Genomic DNA, 16,309 nt, shown 5'->3' with positions numbered 1-16,309 from the left:
AAAATATAACTAAATTAAGTTAAAAGGTTAAGAGTCTAAACTGTAACTAAGTTAAGTTAAAATTAATTAACTTTTTAACTTTTTAACTTAACTTTTATCTTTTTGATTTAGCACTACCCAACCCTGATAAAGACTTACAGATGTGTTTCTTTTTGCATGTGATTTCCAATCGCCGAATAGTCAATTGTTTATGAGTGTTAGTAACTAACCACAAGTAAATAACCACAAGCAATTAATATAACTAACCACACAGCATTAAAAAAAAGCACTAAAAAGTGTATATAAGCGCTTTTTCAGTGCTTTGCAGGCCTTTCTGTACTATTTAGAACTAATGATTGATTAATAAATTCCTCGTTTTATCAAATAAGTATAATAGAAGTGTATCAATATATTGAAACGTGACACAATTTATAAAAGAAGAATCTCATCGTGGAAACGTGCGACTATGAATATGTGAAATGAATTGCAATAAACAGTTGTGTCGAACACTATACACTTACAGTATCTAAAATTATTTGTTTTTTTTTTCCAAGAAGCTAGAGCAAAATGAAATCATCGAATATCTAGGTAATAACAATTTTTATAATTAAAACAATAAGGCAATATAGGCTTTTAAAGTATATTTGGCTTATTTTTTTTTTCAACATTCATAACTCTTTGAGTGTTAAGAAGCGCAATCGCATGTTTCTTATAAAACTTCTCATAAATAAGAAATGCTACTCATGATAACGCTAATAAAATTGTTACAAGAAATTTTTGTAAAAGTGAGAAATTAGGTAATAATTAATAAGAATTCGTCTTAATATACAATTAATAAACGCTCTCAGAATTAGGGCCGGTTATTCCAGCTTAAAATAAACTATGTGGTAATTTACTTATTAAATAAACAAAAGAGTAAAAGAGTAATACATAAGAGAGTAAGAGAGCAAGACAGTGAGCCTGAAGTTCATCAAAAGATGGGAAATCACAAAAAATGGAATAACCTAGCGTTAGACGTACTAAAATACTTGTATTATTGTATGTCAACGGTAGCTTTATAATGCTTATCGCACGTAACTGTTTGTCTAATTTCTCTTTCACAAAATTTGTCTAACAATTTTATTACAGTAATTAAAAATCAAACCGATACTCGAAGGATTCACTTATTTCAATTTCATCATTTTAATGTATAACTTAATAAAATTAGCATATTTAAAGTGTAACAAACAGAGAAATAGGAAAAAGAGGACCGAATGTGTTCTTATAAACGTGTGAACGCGTCCGATTAGTATGCATCCGCGTAAGCGCCCAATTAAACGTTTAATTATGAGATGCGCCGCTCCTGCTCATCTTCTTTACACAGCCTGTGATAGGCTAAATATTTCTTCTTATAATTTCAAAACTAAGCTTCAGATAAAATTTTCGGATAAAATTTGTAAAGAAAAAATCATCTTACAATTAAGTCAGGAATATGTCTTTTCAAGGACATCTGGGTTGTTCTGGATCATCCCGTATATCCACTGCCTTTTTTCCACTTCAAACGAAACATTCCGCCTTTTATATTTATTTTATAGATCCATGTTTCATAGTGTCGCTAATGCAATAGGATCGTCCTCATCGATCTGGTAATCCAAAAAATCCATCTGAATTTGCTGATGCTTCTGCTTATGTGCTTTTAGCGAGCTGGGCTGTGTAAAAGTTCTTTGACAAATGTCGCATACATATGGTCGCTCGCCTGAATGCGTACGCTCGTGACGAATAATATGGCTCTGATGATGAAATCTTTTGCCGCAAACACGACATACATACGGACGTTCGTTCGTGTGCGTTCTACTGTGAGTCTTCAGGTCAAATCTTTTAAAGAAAGATTTGCCGCAGTGCAGACAAACATGATTCCGCTGCTTTAAATGATCCCTTTTTACATGCTCCTATATGAGACATATATCATATTTATAATATATACAAGAGTGATCCATCTTATATGTCAATCTTAAAAATGATTAAGAACAATGCATTTAAATAAAAATTTCAAATAAAAATTATTTAGTTTTCGCGAAGGAAATATTTTAGTAATCCGTAAGTAACGAACGAAATTCTTAACTGTAGTAATATAAGCCCAATGTAACTTAATGAACTGATAAAGACTTACGTTTACTTGTGATAAGGTACTGTAGACTTTTGGACAAATCTCGCAGACAAACTTTTGCGGACCATCTGAGGTATGATTGTTTGCGATATGTTTGTTCAAAGTAGATTTCCAAGCAAAGGACACTCCACAATCTTTACAATGAAATTTTTGCTGATCGGTAAAATGTATTCCAATGTGTTGTTTATAATTATATGTTGTTGAAAATGCCTTTTTACATACTAAGCATTGGAACTTTCTTGAAATTATTTTTGATTTTTTCAATTCTTCTGATGTTCTAATGTTTTTATTACTTTTAGTAGTCGTTATGTCTGTAGGCATATGGTTGCTATTGTCTGTATATTCTTTAATATTCTTTATGCTTCGGTTGTTGTTCATATTTTCTTCTAATGGTACATTATCCTCGACACATGCGAAGAAGTCTGATTTACTTTTAGGACAATCAGTTCTTTTATTACTATTTTGCAAAATGTTTGAACAGTCTTTAAAATTATTAGCTGGTATGAAATCTTGATTTGTTTCTTGCTCAGCCTGAGAATCTTGCAATAGTTCCAACAACTGTTCACCATCATTTTGAATCAAACGTACCATCGAAAGTTCTTTGTATCCTGAGGATTCTATGCCGATATCGGCAACCTCCACAAATTCCAAAAATTTTTCATTGCAATTTTCATAATTCAGTCTTTCAAACGCTTCAAGATTAATTTCGACGTATTTATCAAAATCTACATGTGTTTCGTTTTCCAGTAATTCCAAGTTCCCAGAATTGTGGATCTGATTTTTCTTTTGCATATTACTTACACTTTCATTTTCTTTTGAATTTTGTTTGAAATGTTCAGATATATCATGGCTTAAGATAGCATAATTTTTTTCCTCTCTATAAAAATCAAATTGTGTACAATTAAATTCGTTATTTATATCAACAAGATCATCCAGAGCTTGTTGATGCTCTATTTGATTGACCTTCTCACTTCCTTTTAGATTTGAATTGATTCTTTGACTATCTCTAAAAATATTTGATGGATATCCTATTGTATCTTCCGCATCCTTTGGGCACGAAGCCTCCTGCATTTTTTCTACCAAATTGCTTATTATAAATTCATAAAATTGCTCACCAGTCTCTGTTTGTACTAAATGCAACATTGGTTCTTCATTGTTCAATATTGTATTATTAGAATTACTAAAATTTTCTAAATTTTCCTCATTGCGTGACAAGCCCTCCTGATTCTGCATAGCGGATTTGGAAGTACATATTATTTCATTAGCAGCATTATTTTCAGAATGATAGGACTTCATGGAATGATTAAAATTCAGACTGGTTAAGCTGATATTATTACAGTATCTAGGCTCATCAAATTTTAACATTCCTGAATTAGAGAGTTCTATATACAATTGATTGTCATCATCACTTAATGGTTTATTACATTTTTTATTTTCACTACTAATTCCTTTGTTTATTTGTTTATGCAGAAATTTTTGGTCCGTCAAAACTTCATTGGAATTATAAATAGGACAATTTGTTTCTATATTTAATGAATTTTTTATGTTATTTACGGAAGATTCTTTACAAGTTCCTCGGGATATACATATATCTGAATCACTTGATCTCACAATGTATTCATTATTTTGAATTTCTGATTCAGTATTAGGTTCTCTATCTTGAGATAGGACGGTGAAATTGTTTTTATCTAATTGATGTAAATAAGTTATACTGTCTTTAAGTGGTATTTGTTCATGATTATTAACTATATCTTGAGAAGAATTTGAAATAGTATTATTCATCGATAAATTAGTAGATCCAAGTCTTTCCTCAATCTTGACAAAATGATCTTGCGGTAATCGATTTGTACTCTCATTTTCCGCTAAATTACTTTCACCAAACTTTGCATACATTTTATGTTAGACATTTATATTTATATTATAATGACTAAATCTAAAAGATCAGGTATTTACCTGCTTAGTGACATAAATAATAGTCTCGAATAAACACGCTTTGCTGCCCATATCAATGTTGCGTTGATCGGAAATCATCTCATTTTTTGCATCTGAGTCTCTAGTAGTATTCTGGCTAATATATTTTGGCTCCATATAAGATGTTTCATGAATTCTATTTCTTATGTTATTATCTATTGTCTGAAAAATCCACAATAATAATACATAAATAATATATGTATAAATATTGGATTTAATGAAAAAAAAAAATTACAAATTTAGTTTTTTAAATATATAAATTTAATCATTATTTCTTGTAACTACGCTGACAACACAATTAATGCTCTGGGAATATTTTTTATATTTTTGCAAAAAAAAAATACTTTTGAAGAAATAGTCAAAAAATACAATCAAAACTTTCCTAATAAGTTTTACAAGTAGCATTGCTGCTTAATAATCAATTATTGTTTTCCTAACTTTTTGTTGCACAAATTTTTAAAAATATATTTTATTGAATTTTAATATAAAATTGATTAAATCCTTTATATGGGAGTTGTTGAGATCTATATTGATTTTGTAAAGTAAAAATTTAAAAAATCAAAATGTCTCAATACGGCAATCAAATTTAAAAATTTAACTTATTTATAAAGTAAAAATTTAGTTTATGGTTTCCATTAACATGAAAACCTCATGAGAGATAAGCCCTGCTCTGTCTTGGGATGTTGCACTATCGAATGAATGAATGAATATAAAGTATTAATAAAATTAAATGTAATAATGATTTATCACCTTGTTTTCTTTCAATCCATGACTGTTGATTTGTGATTTATTGCTGATAAGACTAGGATTATAATACTGCTGCATGACTTCCTTTGGTATCCCATGTATCATTTGTTTGTGCCTTGCTAATGAAGACATTTGTGTGAAATTCTTATCACAAATTGAACACGAATACGGTTTAATTCCTGCATATGAAATAAACAAAAAAATACTTGAGTCTACTAATTTTTTTCTTTAATTTGATAATTATTCAATTTAGCCCTGTCAATCTTGACGAAATTAGACTCATTTGACGCATTTTTGCATGAAACGAAAGAAGTTTGATAGAAAATAGTCTTAATATCTCGTAGGGCAGAGCAACGCTTTTTTCTACTAGATTCGATCGTTTCGCGCAAAAACGCATCAAATGAATCTAATTTCATCAAGATTGAAAATGAAGGACTAAATGGAATAATTATCTTTACTTACATATAAATATATATTTATTATATTATTATAGAATATAGATATACTCAATACCTGTATGCATTCTACAGTGTCTTATAAGATTCGATATATGACTGAACTTCCTCCCACAGATCTCACAAATATAAAAATTTGTTCCTAAATGAATGTTCAAATGGGTGCGCAAGTCTGCTTTGCGGAAGAAACCCTTTCCACATATCTGGCATATTTGGGATCTTTCTCCTAAATGTAAACTCCGATGATGGTAATCCAATTGTGAAGCACGATCGAAGGTTGAATTGCATTGGAGGCACTTGAATGTTTTCAGCATTTTGTGGTACACACCTCTGCAATTCTGCTGTTAATGGCGAATGAAATTCGGTCTTTAAAAAATTATTTCCCCGTCCAATAACCAAGCGTTTTTAAAAAGACGTTAAGTATCATAATTAAGCGTTTATTTGGATATATGCTAATTTCATTCAATTATATATATTCAAATAGGAACTATTTTTTTCAATGTATTTATACATATTTTTTTGTAAGTAAAAACTAATAAAGTAGGTACTGTCCAAAATTTTTGTTACATTAAAAATATTTGTTTCATTAAAAAAAATCCATCCTTTTTTCTATAAAATTTATTTTTCGTTAATTTATATGTAAATAAATAAATTAACACTCCCTATGTGCTCTTTTTTCCTAACATGACATTCCTCCTACTTGAAGATAGTGTATCAAAGAACAATAACTTTGACTGTGTTCGAGTGTGATTGTAAGTGACATACGTTCTTCATGAAACATGTACTAAATTTCATCAGTTTATTATTATTAGTAACGAAAAATGTGGATTTTGTACATAAAAGAGTCGCTCCTCTTCACCATAATATCTCTAAAATGGTTGAGATCGAGAATTTTCCCTGAAGCATGAATACTTTATTGGTAAAAGCGAAATAAAAATCGGAGTTTTATCCCGAAATCAGAGTGACACTTGGGGAAGTTCCCTTGTCAGTTGATTTGCACGTTCTTTTTCATTCTGACAAGATTCAACTGAGTTTTTACCTACAATCTGCACAAGTTCGAGACCGTGTGCTTGGGTATGCTTTAAGCCTTGTGTCCACGATGCTAAATCGGTCTGAATTTTCGATCCGAGTTCTCGAATAGAAATAATTGTACATACATACTCTGATAACTGTAGAGTATAGGCGAGAATGTAACGTTACCACAATTGTAATTTATTTACTAATTTAAAGGTTATTTAATTAAAAACACATTCAATGGTCGCGTTCCATGATGGAATTGGATGAAATAGTCCATGATAGTCCATATATAGGAACAGTCGGCAACACTCGGCACTTCTTCTTTTTCTTAATTTATGGCTCACGCCTCCAAACAGTAAATAGGAGGTCGATACGGCCAGACAATACTCGGCACGCTTCCATCAGTTCTATCAGAGAAAATTAAGGCCATGGCACACACATTCCGTAACCCCGGATCTACAATAGGGGCGAAATCCATAGACGTTGCTCAAGATTCAAGGAGGTCGATTATCTCGAAATAATGCGAAAATTACAAGTGAGCAAATTCACTAGAATACTCATAATTTAATTGGTCAATAACTAGTGAATTTGCTCACTTTTGTAATTTTCACCTCATTTCGAGATACATAAGGTCTGTTCGCGTTGCGTGCACTTTTGGCACTCGGCATCTTCGCTTTCTCTCTTTTCAAGGCCAAATATATATCTATCTCATTTTAAGTGCAAAAATATTTGGGGATTTCATGTAACGCGAACAGACCTATAATCGACCCCAAGGTGGTCTTCTTAAGCTAGTGCATGAACCAATCAGAGAGCCGTATTAGCATCTTAAAACTTGCATCCAATTAGAAAACAGGATTTCGACAATACGAAGCAAAATTCATCGGAATCCTGTTTTCTGATTGGTACGACGCAGAGCGTCGTTCTTGATGCAGTGTGAATCCAGCAATTGCTTGAGATTAAGGGTGCTATTACATGAGCGCGGAAACGCGTAACCAATCAGAAGCAATCCGCTGTTATGGTTTCGCGTTTCACCGATTACTAATTGGTTGCGCGTTCCGTATTTCCGTGTTTCCGCACTCATGTAATAACACCCTAAGTCCGGATCTACAATAAGTGTTTTTAAGACTTAAGCCGTAAGAAATTAACCAATTACAGTCAAATCCGATATTGGAACATGTTGGAGTATGCGACGCGAACAAACCTAAAGTCTTTCGTTAAGTCTTGTGTCCACGATATTAGAACTCGGTCCGAGTTCTCGGATCGAAAAATGTGTAGCCAATCAACTTGCCGATTTTCCGTAAAAACTGTAAGCTAATTGGCTACACATTTCACGATCGGAGAACTCGGATCGAGTTCTATCATCAGCTGCGTTCAGCAGAACGTTTGTTTTGCAACTGTTGGAAGTTTCCTTCGCGCTGATTGGATCATACTTTTAGATCTAGAAGAATGGTCCTATCTCAACACACAATCATAAAACGGTTGCAAAATTGTTGAGTCTGCTGAACGCAGCTATCGATACAAGGCTTTAAGCCTTGTGTCCACGATGCTAGAAATTGGTCCGAGATCTCGGAGAGAGAAAGAATTAACCAATCACATTTAAACAATTTAGTCACATGATCAATGCGATTGGTCAATTCTTTCTTCATCCGAGATCTCGGACGGATTTCTAGCATCGTGGACACTGGGCTTTACAGAGGTCTCTGAGTACAGTTAAAAGTATGGGAGTTTCCGATCCCTGGTTCTACAGGTTGGTATTATTTGAACGTTTGTCAGTTTCGATTTTGAAAGTAAACAGCGATTTAAAGTCCGCTACTTGAATCTGGTAGCGCATGGTTGTTCTGTATGTATCTGACGTTGTTTAACTTTCTGAGAATTCTGTGATTGAATTTATGTAAGTACCGCTGCTTAATTGAAATAATTATTGCCCTACGTCGTTTATTAATTAAGTAATAACACATTAAAGAAAAATAATTATTAACAGAATAAACGTAATCAATTTTTGAGAACGAGGACAGAGATTGTTTCTATGTGCTAATCTAAGCCTAGTTGCATTGTGCATTTGGTAGGGGTACTAACTAATAATTTTCTATTGAATGGTCTTAATTTTCGCGATACGTGTAAACGCATACATGTATTTAATTATTCATTTTGGTGCACATATATCAATTTACGTCATTCTTTAAATATATTGTTGAAAATAAGATAATTTAATGAAAAGTTACTAGTTAATATGTACATCAAATGCTCAGTATAAACTAAGTTAACATATCATGTTTCTGTATAATTATTTTGACCAAATAATAACTTGAAATTATATGTTATGTCTACAGTTTATTGAATACTCTTAAGTCTTTCTGTTAATAAAATTACATGATCTCTTTATGAAATATATGCTAACCTGGGATTTTGCATTTATGCTCCTTGATTTTCATTTGTAGGAACTTTTTGTAATAATTAGTTTTGATCATCAGTATCATGGGCAATTATGCAAGTAAATTGTTATTTTACACTAACGAAAGTCAAAAGGAATGCAATGAACATCAAACAGTTGTACAGCAAACTATTATGGAAGATAATAACATATGCACACCAATATTATCTGAAAAAAGAGTGCTGGGTGATCCACGTTCAGTTAGCAGGAATTAGAAGAACTCCTATTGAAGTAAAATTTTATTAATAATTTGATGTAAAAAAATTTTATGAGAATTTATATATTTTCATAATTTATATATTCTCTTTGACATTTAATATATTTTAATATTTTAATAGATAAAATGTACTTCAAGTGGGGAAAATAAAAAGGCACCAAACGCAATGTCAAAATATTTACAGAAAAAGCAGCATCTTGAAACAGATATGTATGCAGTGCCATCACTAACACCTAAAAAACATCTTGTATCAAAATCAATGGACAGCGATGAACAGTCAGATTCTGTATGTTATTTAATATTTAACTCGTTTACAAATTTTTCTTGCATATATTGAATAATTGGATTTATAATACGTTTGGTTTAAATTATATACTCTGTTATTTTTTTAAATAACCAAGTTATTAAGATCTATATGACTTAAAAAAAAGTGTTCTAAGTTACTTTTTTTTAATGTTTCATCTTTTTAAATAGAATAATACATTTCATTACAGTTTTGTAAAATATATGATTGTTAAAAATTACACTTACACATTATTGAATTTGTTAAGAACATCTTACAAAACTAATAAAATAGATATATTATTTAAAAGATAAAAAAATTATTTTAAAAGATTAAAAAATAATTTGACTTTTGTCTATATAATTGTACGTTATTATGTAGATTTTCTTAATTTTTTTTATTGAAACTTTTTTTATAATTTATTTACAAAAGATTGAGTACTCTTAAATACTATATGGTTGGACTTTCAAATTCAGTCTAATATCTTCTATAATATTATTTAATAAGCAAAATAAGAATTTTATGCATATCTTATACAAATAAAGCATATCATGTATATATATTATATATATATATATAATTCATATTGAATTATTTAAGCATTAAAGATCTAGCTTTGACCGTTATAGGCTTTAATATTCTTACTTGTTTTATCACATTATGGTCGTAATAAAATAATTTATTATCATTTATTATCAAATAAAGCATGTTTTAAATCTTACAATCATACTTACTTATATTATTTGTCCATTCTTCAAAAAGAAAAAATTTAACTTGTAATACATATCTTTATAGATTGAGGTGCAGGATTCAACACCAAACATTAATATTGCAAAGAATTTAAAAGTAATTACGCCAATAGATAAGGAACGCTTTATGATTTTGGGATTAGATCCTAGATCTCCAGCTGCAGATTTTGACAGAACTCCTATCTTAATGCCAAAATCTCTTGCGTTGATAAAAGCACGATCACAAGAAAATTTGAGTCGTAGAGGTAGTTATGAAGTGGATATTTACAATCCGAAAAATTCTCGTCAGAAGATCGATACAGCAATTAATATCTCGGAAACACGATTATCTGATACAGCTTCAGAAAGTCCGAAAGTATTAGATACAGAGGAACAGGATGAAGTATCTAGCACATCTCTGTACAATTCTGATTTAAGTACCTCCAAAAGTGAAAAGGAAATTACAGTTATTAGGAATCCGAAATATATGAGTGAAGAGAGAAGATCATTGGTCTCGGACGAACAGATAGTTGCTACTGATAATGAAGGAGACAAAAACGAGATAACAAAACAGGATGATTGCGAAAATATTGAATCTAATATAAAGACAGATGACGATAAGATTAAATTGTGGCACGATTCACTATCTTCGGAGAAAAGCGTATCAGGTAAGAAGGATGAGAATGAATTATCACGGAAAAAAGTTTCAAGAGATGATGTAATTATAACGTTTGATAAATATACCACAATTAGTACCTCTTTAAAGCCAATGAAGACAGATTTTCGAAAAAAGGGAGACACAATAGGAAAAAAAAAGAACACTAAAATAGATGTTAAACTTAATGAAGTAAAAGTTTTTACTCCTGAGAACAAACAGGAAATTGAAATGTATGAGGTAATTTATACAATATTATAATATATACTATATACATATATATAAAATTATATATATATTTGGAAATAATTAATAATTTCTTTAGAATCGAATACCTCTTGGCAATCGATCTAATAACAATCAAATACAAAAAAAGCCGCAACAATTGTTGAAAAAGAAGACTGTATCTATCGGAACACAGGAGAATACGCCACCATCTAAGACGTGTAGTAGAAAGACTAGAAATGGAACTCAATGGGATTCGAATTCCACGGTCCTCATTTGATTAAAACATTTAGATTAGCTGATTTATCTTATGCTTAAGAATAGAATAGAGATGGCAATAAGTGAACTTGTTATTAACTAATGAAATAGCGTTTAATATACTTATTTCGAAATAAATAAATTGTAAAATAAATTGTCTAAATAAACATTTCATAATATCAGTATTTATTTAAGTATCATGTTTCTGCATTATCGTACGAATTTGAGTTTTTACCATTTGAATCGAAGACTGAAGATCTTTGCTGGATTGTATCAAAGATATTACACTGAAAAGTACATTTGAAGTAAATTAGAATTGTGTATATGTGAAAAATATTACAAACTAAGAAGTTTGCAATGTATAAAATATACAGAATATCTCATGAAGTACTTGCTGACGTGTTAACTTACAGATTGATTTACTATATTTTAATTATTTAGTTGCAATAAGCTTAATATGCAAACATGCCAGTTATAAGCTTGTTTGTATTATACAGAGTTGTCACAAATTCCTCATTCTAAAATTCCATAACTTCCCTGACATTCGTTTTGAATCTTATGTATTTTTATCCTGATTTGGAAATCGTTAAATATTTTGTTAAGTTGTCAATTCAATATAGCAATGTAAATTACTATTAATGTTGCTGATACTGCTTGCATTTTAATTGTGTTAATGGTATCCCCCGCAACTCGCGTAAAGGAACCATGGTAGTGTTGTTGCGCTTGGCTTAGCGCCGATACACTACCGTGTCTCCTGATTCCAAAACTTGGGTCTCTAATAACCCCTTTTTCACCAAGCACTTGATATGCATATTAACTAGTAACTCTATTAAATTATCTTAATTTTAGCAATATACTCAAAGTATGATGTGCTAAATTGGTACAGTATGCATAAAAATGATAAATATATCATGTATATGCTTACACGTATCGCCGAAATAAAGATAATTCAATAGAAAGATACTAGTTAATACCCATATCAAGTGCATGATGTAGAGTGCGTTTTGAATTATGCATGAGATCATTTTATCCTTCTTTATTCTTCGGTGAAGGACAAATGTTGCATCATGCGCTTTGTAATAAGGAACACACCCATTGTCAATCTTGAAAAGAAACGCAAAGCTTACGCGTTGCTCACGTCTACAATTTAAGTCTTAAGTAAGTGTCAATTCTTGTGCTCAGACCCATACTTATGAATCTAACAATTTACATTCAATCTCTGTACGAGCAAGGTTTAATTCCGAAATTCATCGAAAAGAAAATATTGCAACCTTTTAATTGTTGATTGTACGTATATTAAACTTCTTTAAAACTGAAAATAAAATTTTAATTTTCCAGAAAATTATTAAATATTGCAAAATTACTTTTCTCCGATTTTCCTGACCGTTTTCAATTTTCCTGACAATTTCCTGATCTTTCATTTTGTGGTAACCCTGTTGCAATTCGAAGTCGCAAGACGTTTTGAAATTTCCTGTATATGCGTGCCAGGGCATACATACCTTGGATTTTTTATGACTATCTTCTTTTTTTCATTATTAGGCTTTTCCAATAACTTGATTGTGATTTTATTTTCCACTTTCTTTGCATTACAGAATACATTTGTTTTCTCGGTGAAATTTAATCGCGCGATATTTCTAGTATCTATCAATCGTGGTCGAACAACTTTAACTTTATCAATACAGCGTGCTCTGTAATTTTTCTGTTTTCGCACGTTTGAATCTAGATTTTTATTTGCTTGTTGACTCCCTGTCTGCATTATTGCCTCAGTCAATTGATACGGCACCGGATACGATTCTGAACACGACACGGTGCCACTATTACAACCACTCTTCCAATTTATTGATAAATCAGATTCAGACACAGGTCGTAGAGTTGTTGGAAGTATCCCATTACAAATAGAAGACAACGATTCTCCAGGATAGAAATGTTTAATCCGTTCTTCGGTGAGGGGCAAAGTAGGAGTTTTCTTTTTTCTATGATACTGTTCTCTGCAAATAAATATTTAATATATCTATCTGTTTAACATTAAGATTGTGTTTAATATGTAACTACCCAGATAACAAAACGTTCCTTGATATAGAAAGGAAATAGATGCTTACAATTAGCACAAGTTTCTATTCAGTTATCATCACGTTGCCGACATTAGGGTACCTATCATGGAACATATTGGAATGAATTCCGATCGGAATTATTCCGTTTTCCCTAGAAAACACAATAAAAATCTAGGGAATGATTGAATAATTTCGATTGGAATTCCATTCAGATTTGTTCCACGATAGATGCCCAGGACAATAATTTTTTTTTAATGTTTCATCTTTTTAAATAGAATAATACATTTCATTACAGTTTTGTAAAATATATGATTGTTAAAAATTACACTTACACATTATGAATTTGTTAAGAACATCTTACAAAACTAATAAAATAGATATATTATTTAAAAGATAAAAAAATTATTTTAAAAGATTTGAAAAATAATTTGACTTTTGTCTATATAATTGTACGTTATTATATAGATTTTCTTAATTTTTTTTATTGAAACTTTTTTTATAATTCTACTTAAAAAAAATTGAGCATTCTTAAATACTATATGGTTGGACTTTCAAATTCACACACAGTCTAATATCTTCTATAATATTATTTAATAAGAAAAATAAGAATTTTATGCATATCTTATACAAATAAAGCATATCATGTATATATATAATATATATATATATGTATATATAATTCATATTGAATTATTTAAGCATTAAAGATCTAGCTTCGACCAATATAAAGTAAAATACAATCCAATTTCTATAATAGTAAAAACTCGTTAAAGTTTTTATTATACTAATACGTAAGAATTTTTTCAGATTTTTATACAGTCCGCAATAATATAGAAATGTGCACTGAAATTCGAAGACCCAGGTTACGGACGAAGGGTAAAAATTTAACATTGCCGACGGAGAATTAATAATAACAATATTTAGACATACCTTGGAACAAATTTATCTACTCCTGGATTCATCAACTCCTGTTGAATTCTTTTTATCTGTGTTGCTACATCCTTATGGCGTTGTGTAAGTTTTGATTTTGTCTCCTCTAGAGTTTCTAATTCAGGAGCATAACAAACATGCAGAAATCCACCGAAGAAATTTTTATTATCAATTAAACGCTTTGCAACTCTGTGTAAAAAATGATTTGAATAATTAGATTTGATTCTGTAACTTACTTGTAGATTCTTGTATATAATAAATGTCATTTTTTTTTTTAAACAAAAATATATACCTTGCACTCTGAATATGTGTATAATTTACATGATACGTCTCTGTAAATTCTTCTGAAGGATATTCAGTTACCAACTGAATTGCTTTCACATTTCCATAGGGATAAATGAGTTTTCTCACCTCTTGTGCTAATTGCAGTTGTGGTACTCCATGTATTAACAAATGCTGTGATTCATCATTAATTGTGTAAACCTGTTACACAGAGCTAATTTGTCAAGGAAATATGCGAGTAATCATTTTTTTATATGCGGTTCTTCAAACTGATATAAGATACATAAGTAAAAATATAATTTAGAATATAATCAAATAATAAAATTTTTTTTTAAGTAACATTTAAAGCAATCAAAGTCGTTATAAGACAAATTAAATATAACATCAATGCTTCATATTAATTGTTAATTTCGAAGATTAATTACTGGAAATATTGTATGCTTTCTTCTGGCACACAATATTTCCTGGTATTATCAGTCATTTTGTAACCATTGACTCATCGAAATAGCAATTTTGATTTCTTCTTGGTTTTGCAGAAATTCAATAGATCTGTTTGCATTGCTTGAAATCTCAAAAAATTTTACACTTAAAATGAGATAGATATATATTTGGGCGTCGAAAAGAGAGAAAGCAAAGATTGTTGAGTGCAAAATGTATAAACCAGGGATGAGAGGTTGCTTTTACTGTTTCTTAAAATAACAATTTGATGATGACGTTGCAATTTTTTTATGACGATAACAATAACTAACTGAAAGTTAAGGCTGGGAACATCACTTTTAAAAAATAACATTCCCAACCTTAACATTTGATTAACTGTCGACATAAAAAATTGCAACGTCATTATCAAATCGTTGTTTTAAAAAGTGACGATAAAATTAACTTCCCGTCCCTATAAGCAACGCAAACAGATCTAATTATATTCTATAATAACAAATTGTATCATGTTGATATCCTACTAACAAGATTTATAGCAAGTACTTTGCCGAGTTTGTTGAAAATAGATTTGGTTATGTAGATATATTATATTTCCTTAATCTCTATGAAACAGCAAATTAATTCTAGTTAAAGACAAGTAAAATAAAAATTTTATTTTATTGTAGGATACAAGTCTCCAATACTACCTTAACTGCTGTTAATTTTCTTCCTTGTCTGTAAAGTGGTCTACTTTGACATAATTTTTGTTGCGCATGATGCGGCATGTGTACCACTGTACACTTCTCCTCTGACATAATACAACAACATTCCTTTGTCACTTTCTGCAACAATAAAAATTATAGCAAAAGGTAAAAAAATTTTTTTAATATTAAAAATTGACATTCAACATTAATATTACGGATTCTTTCACCAATTCCGATACTAACCGGATCGATCATCAACCACGATAAACACTAGGGCCATGAGGTCTGTTCGCGTTGCTTGAAATCCTTAAATATTTTTGCACTTAAAATGAGATGGATATAAATTTGAACGGTGAAAAGAGAGAAAGCGAAGATGCTGAGTGCAAAAAGTGCATGCAACGCGAACAGATAAGGTTTGTTCGCGTCGCAAGCTCCAACATGCTACAACATGCTCCTATCGTAGCTCCCATGGTGTAAGGGCGATCGTGAGGTGGCTACGTAGTTCAACGTCCACATTTTTTAAACATAGAGGCCACTGCGACTTTCTTTGAAATAGAGTCCTTAGAAGTAGAGAGTCTTCAACCAATCAGAAAACAGGATTCCGATGAATTTTGCTTCGTATTATCGGAATCCTGTTTTCTGATTGGATGTAGAGTGTCGTACGACGAAAATCGGATGCAGTGTGAATCCAGCATAAGGCCGGAATCAGACTACGCATTGAATATTGAGATCGAAGATTGAAGATTGAAATTTGACCAATGAGGGCAAAGGAATTTTAGCTCCTATTGTTTTGATTGGTCAAATTTCAATCTTTCA

General features: G+C 30.7%; 3 protein-coding genes across 8 annotated transcripts; 1 reads left to right on the top strand and 2 right to left on the bottom strand.

Moving 5' to 3' along the window:
• Positions 1–1,231: 1,231 nt before the first annotated feature.
• Positions 1,232–6,753, bottom strand: LOC108730333 (uncharacterized). Of its 4 annotated transcripts, none has more exons than XR_001936972.1 (6): positions 5,357–5,724; positions 4,847–5,022; positions 4,079–4,258; positions 2,129–4,006; positions 1,436–1,907; positions 1,232–1,353 (listed from the first exon to the last, which is right to left on the bottom strand). XR_001936972.1 is itself a non-coding variant. In XM_018459957.1 (6 exons), the coding sequence occupies exons 2-6, from the start codon at positions 5,610–5,612 to the stop codon at positions 1,563–1,565; spliced, it is 2,835 nt and encodes a 944-aa protein (XP_018315459.1). In that variant the 5' UTR covers positions 5,613–5,639; positions 6,338–6,753; the 3' UTR covers positions 1,232–1,562. The 4 variants fall into 4 exon arrangements, 3 of the variants coding, with proteins under 3 accessions (XP_018315459.1, XP_018315460.1, XP_018315458.1); XM_018459957.1 differs by adding an exon at positions 6,338–6,753 and having other exon boundaries at positions 1,232–1,907; positions 5,357–5,639; XM_018459958.1 differs by adding an exon at positions 6,338–6,753 and having other exon boundaries at positions 1,232–1,907; positions 5,357–5,636.
• A 1,369-nt stretch (positions 6,754–8,122) lies between these two features.
• Positions 8,123–11,263, top strand: LOC108730318 (uncharacterized). Its single transcript, XM_018459931.1, is given in 6 exon segments — positions 8,123–8,206; positions 8,754–8,951; positions 8,953–8,977; positions 9,085–9,249; positions 10,042–10,869; positions 10,955–11,263. Coding segments are annotated over 5 exon segments (1,359 nt in total). The 5' UTR covers positions 8,123–8,206; positions 8,754–8,790; the 3' UTR covers positions 11,135–11,263.
• A 24-nt stretch (positions 11,264–11,287) lies between these two features.
• LOC108730319 (uncharacterized) lies at positions 11,288–15,772 on the bottom strand. Of its 3 annotated transcripts, none has more exons than XM_018459932.1 (6): positions 15,737–15,772; positions 15,497–15,631; positions 14,386–14,576; positions 14,094–14,282; positions 12,612–13,100; positions 11,288–11,399 (listed from the first exon to the last, which is right to left on the bottom strand). In XM_018459932.1, exons 1-6 carry the CDS (start codon positions 15,746–15,748, stop codon positions 11,303–11,305), a joined length of 1,113 nt encoding a protein of 370 aa, XP_018315434.1. In that variant the 5' UTR covers positions 15,749–15,772; the 3' UTR covers positions 11,288–11,302. The 3 variants fall into 3 exon arrangements, with proteins under 3 accessions (XP_018315434.1, XP_018315435.1, XP_018315436.1); XM_018459933.1 differs by lacking the exon at positions 15,737–15,772 and adding an exon at positions 15,698–15,731; XM_018459934.1 differs by lacking the exon at positions 15,737–15,772 and adding an exon at positions 15,709–15,722.
• Between the last annotated feature and the right edge of the window lie 537 nt (positions 15,773–16,309).

Source organism: Mycetomoellerius zeteki, unplaced genomic scaffold (genome assembly GCF_001594055.1).
Source record: "Mycetomoellerius zeteki isolate Tzet28-1 unplaced genomic scaffold, Tzet1.0 scaffold89, whole genome shotgun sequence".
NCBI lineage: Eukaryota > Metazoa > Arthropoda > Insecta > Hymenoptera > Formicidae > Mycetomoellerius > Mycetomoellerius zeteki.
This window is presented reverse-complemented; position numbering and strand designations above follow the sequence as displayed.

What these genes read in the sequence shown, in the direction of transcription:
- LOC108730319 (XM_018459932.1), bottom strand. An exon ending in GTAGATAAATTTGTTCCAAG is followed by an intron (nt 13,101 to 14,093) that starts GTATGTCTAAAT and finishes ATTTATTTGCAG; the next exon opens with AGAACAGTATCATAGAAAAA. An exon ending in ATAGTCATAAAAAATCCAAG is followed by an intron (nt 11,400 to 12,611) that starts GTATGTATGCCC and finishes TGTACTTTTCAG; the next exon opens with TGTAATATCTTTGATACAAT.
- LOC108730333 (XM_018459957.1), bottom strand. Translation starts at nt 5,612, where the DNA reads ATGCTGAAAACATTCAAGTGCCTCCAATGCAATTCAACCTTCGATCGT. An exon ending in TTATTTATGTCACTAAGCAG is followed by an intron (nt 4,007 to 4,078) that starts GTAAATACCTGA and finishes ATGTATGCAAAG; the next exon opens with TTTGGTGAAAGTAATTTAGC. An exon ending in GTACCTTATCACAAGTAAAC is followed by an intron (nt 1,908 to 2,128) that starts GTAAGTCTTTAT and finishes TGTCTCATATAG; the next exon opens with GAGCATGTAAAAAGGGATCA.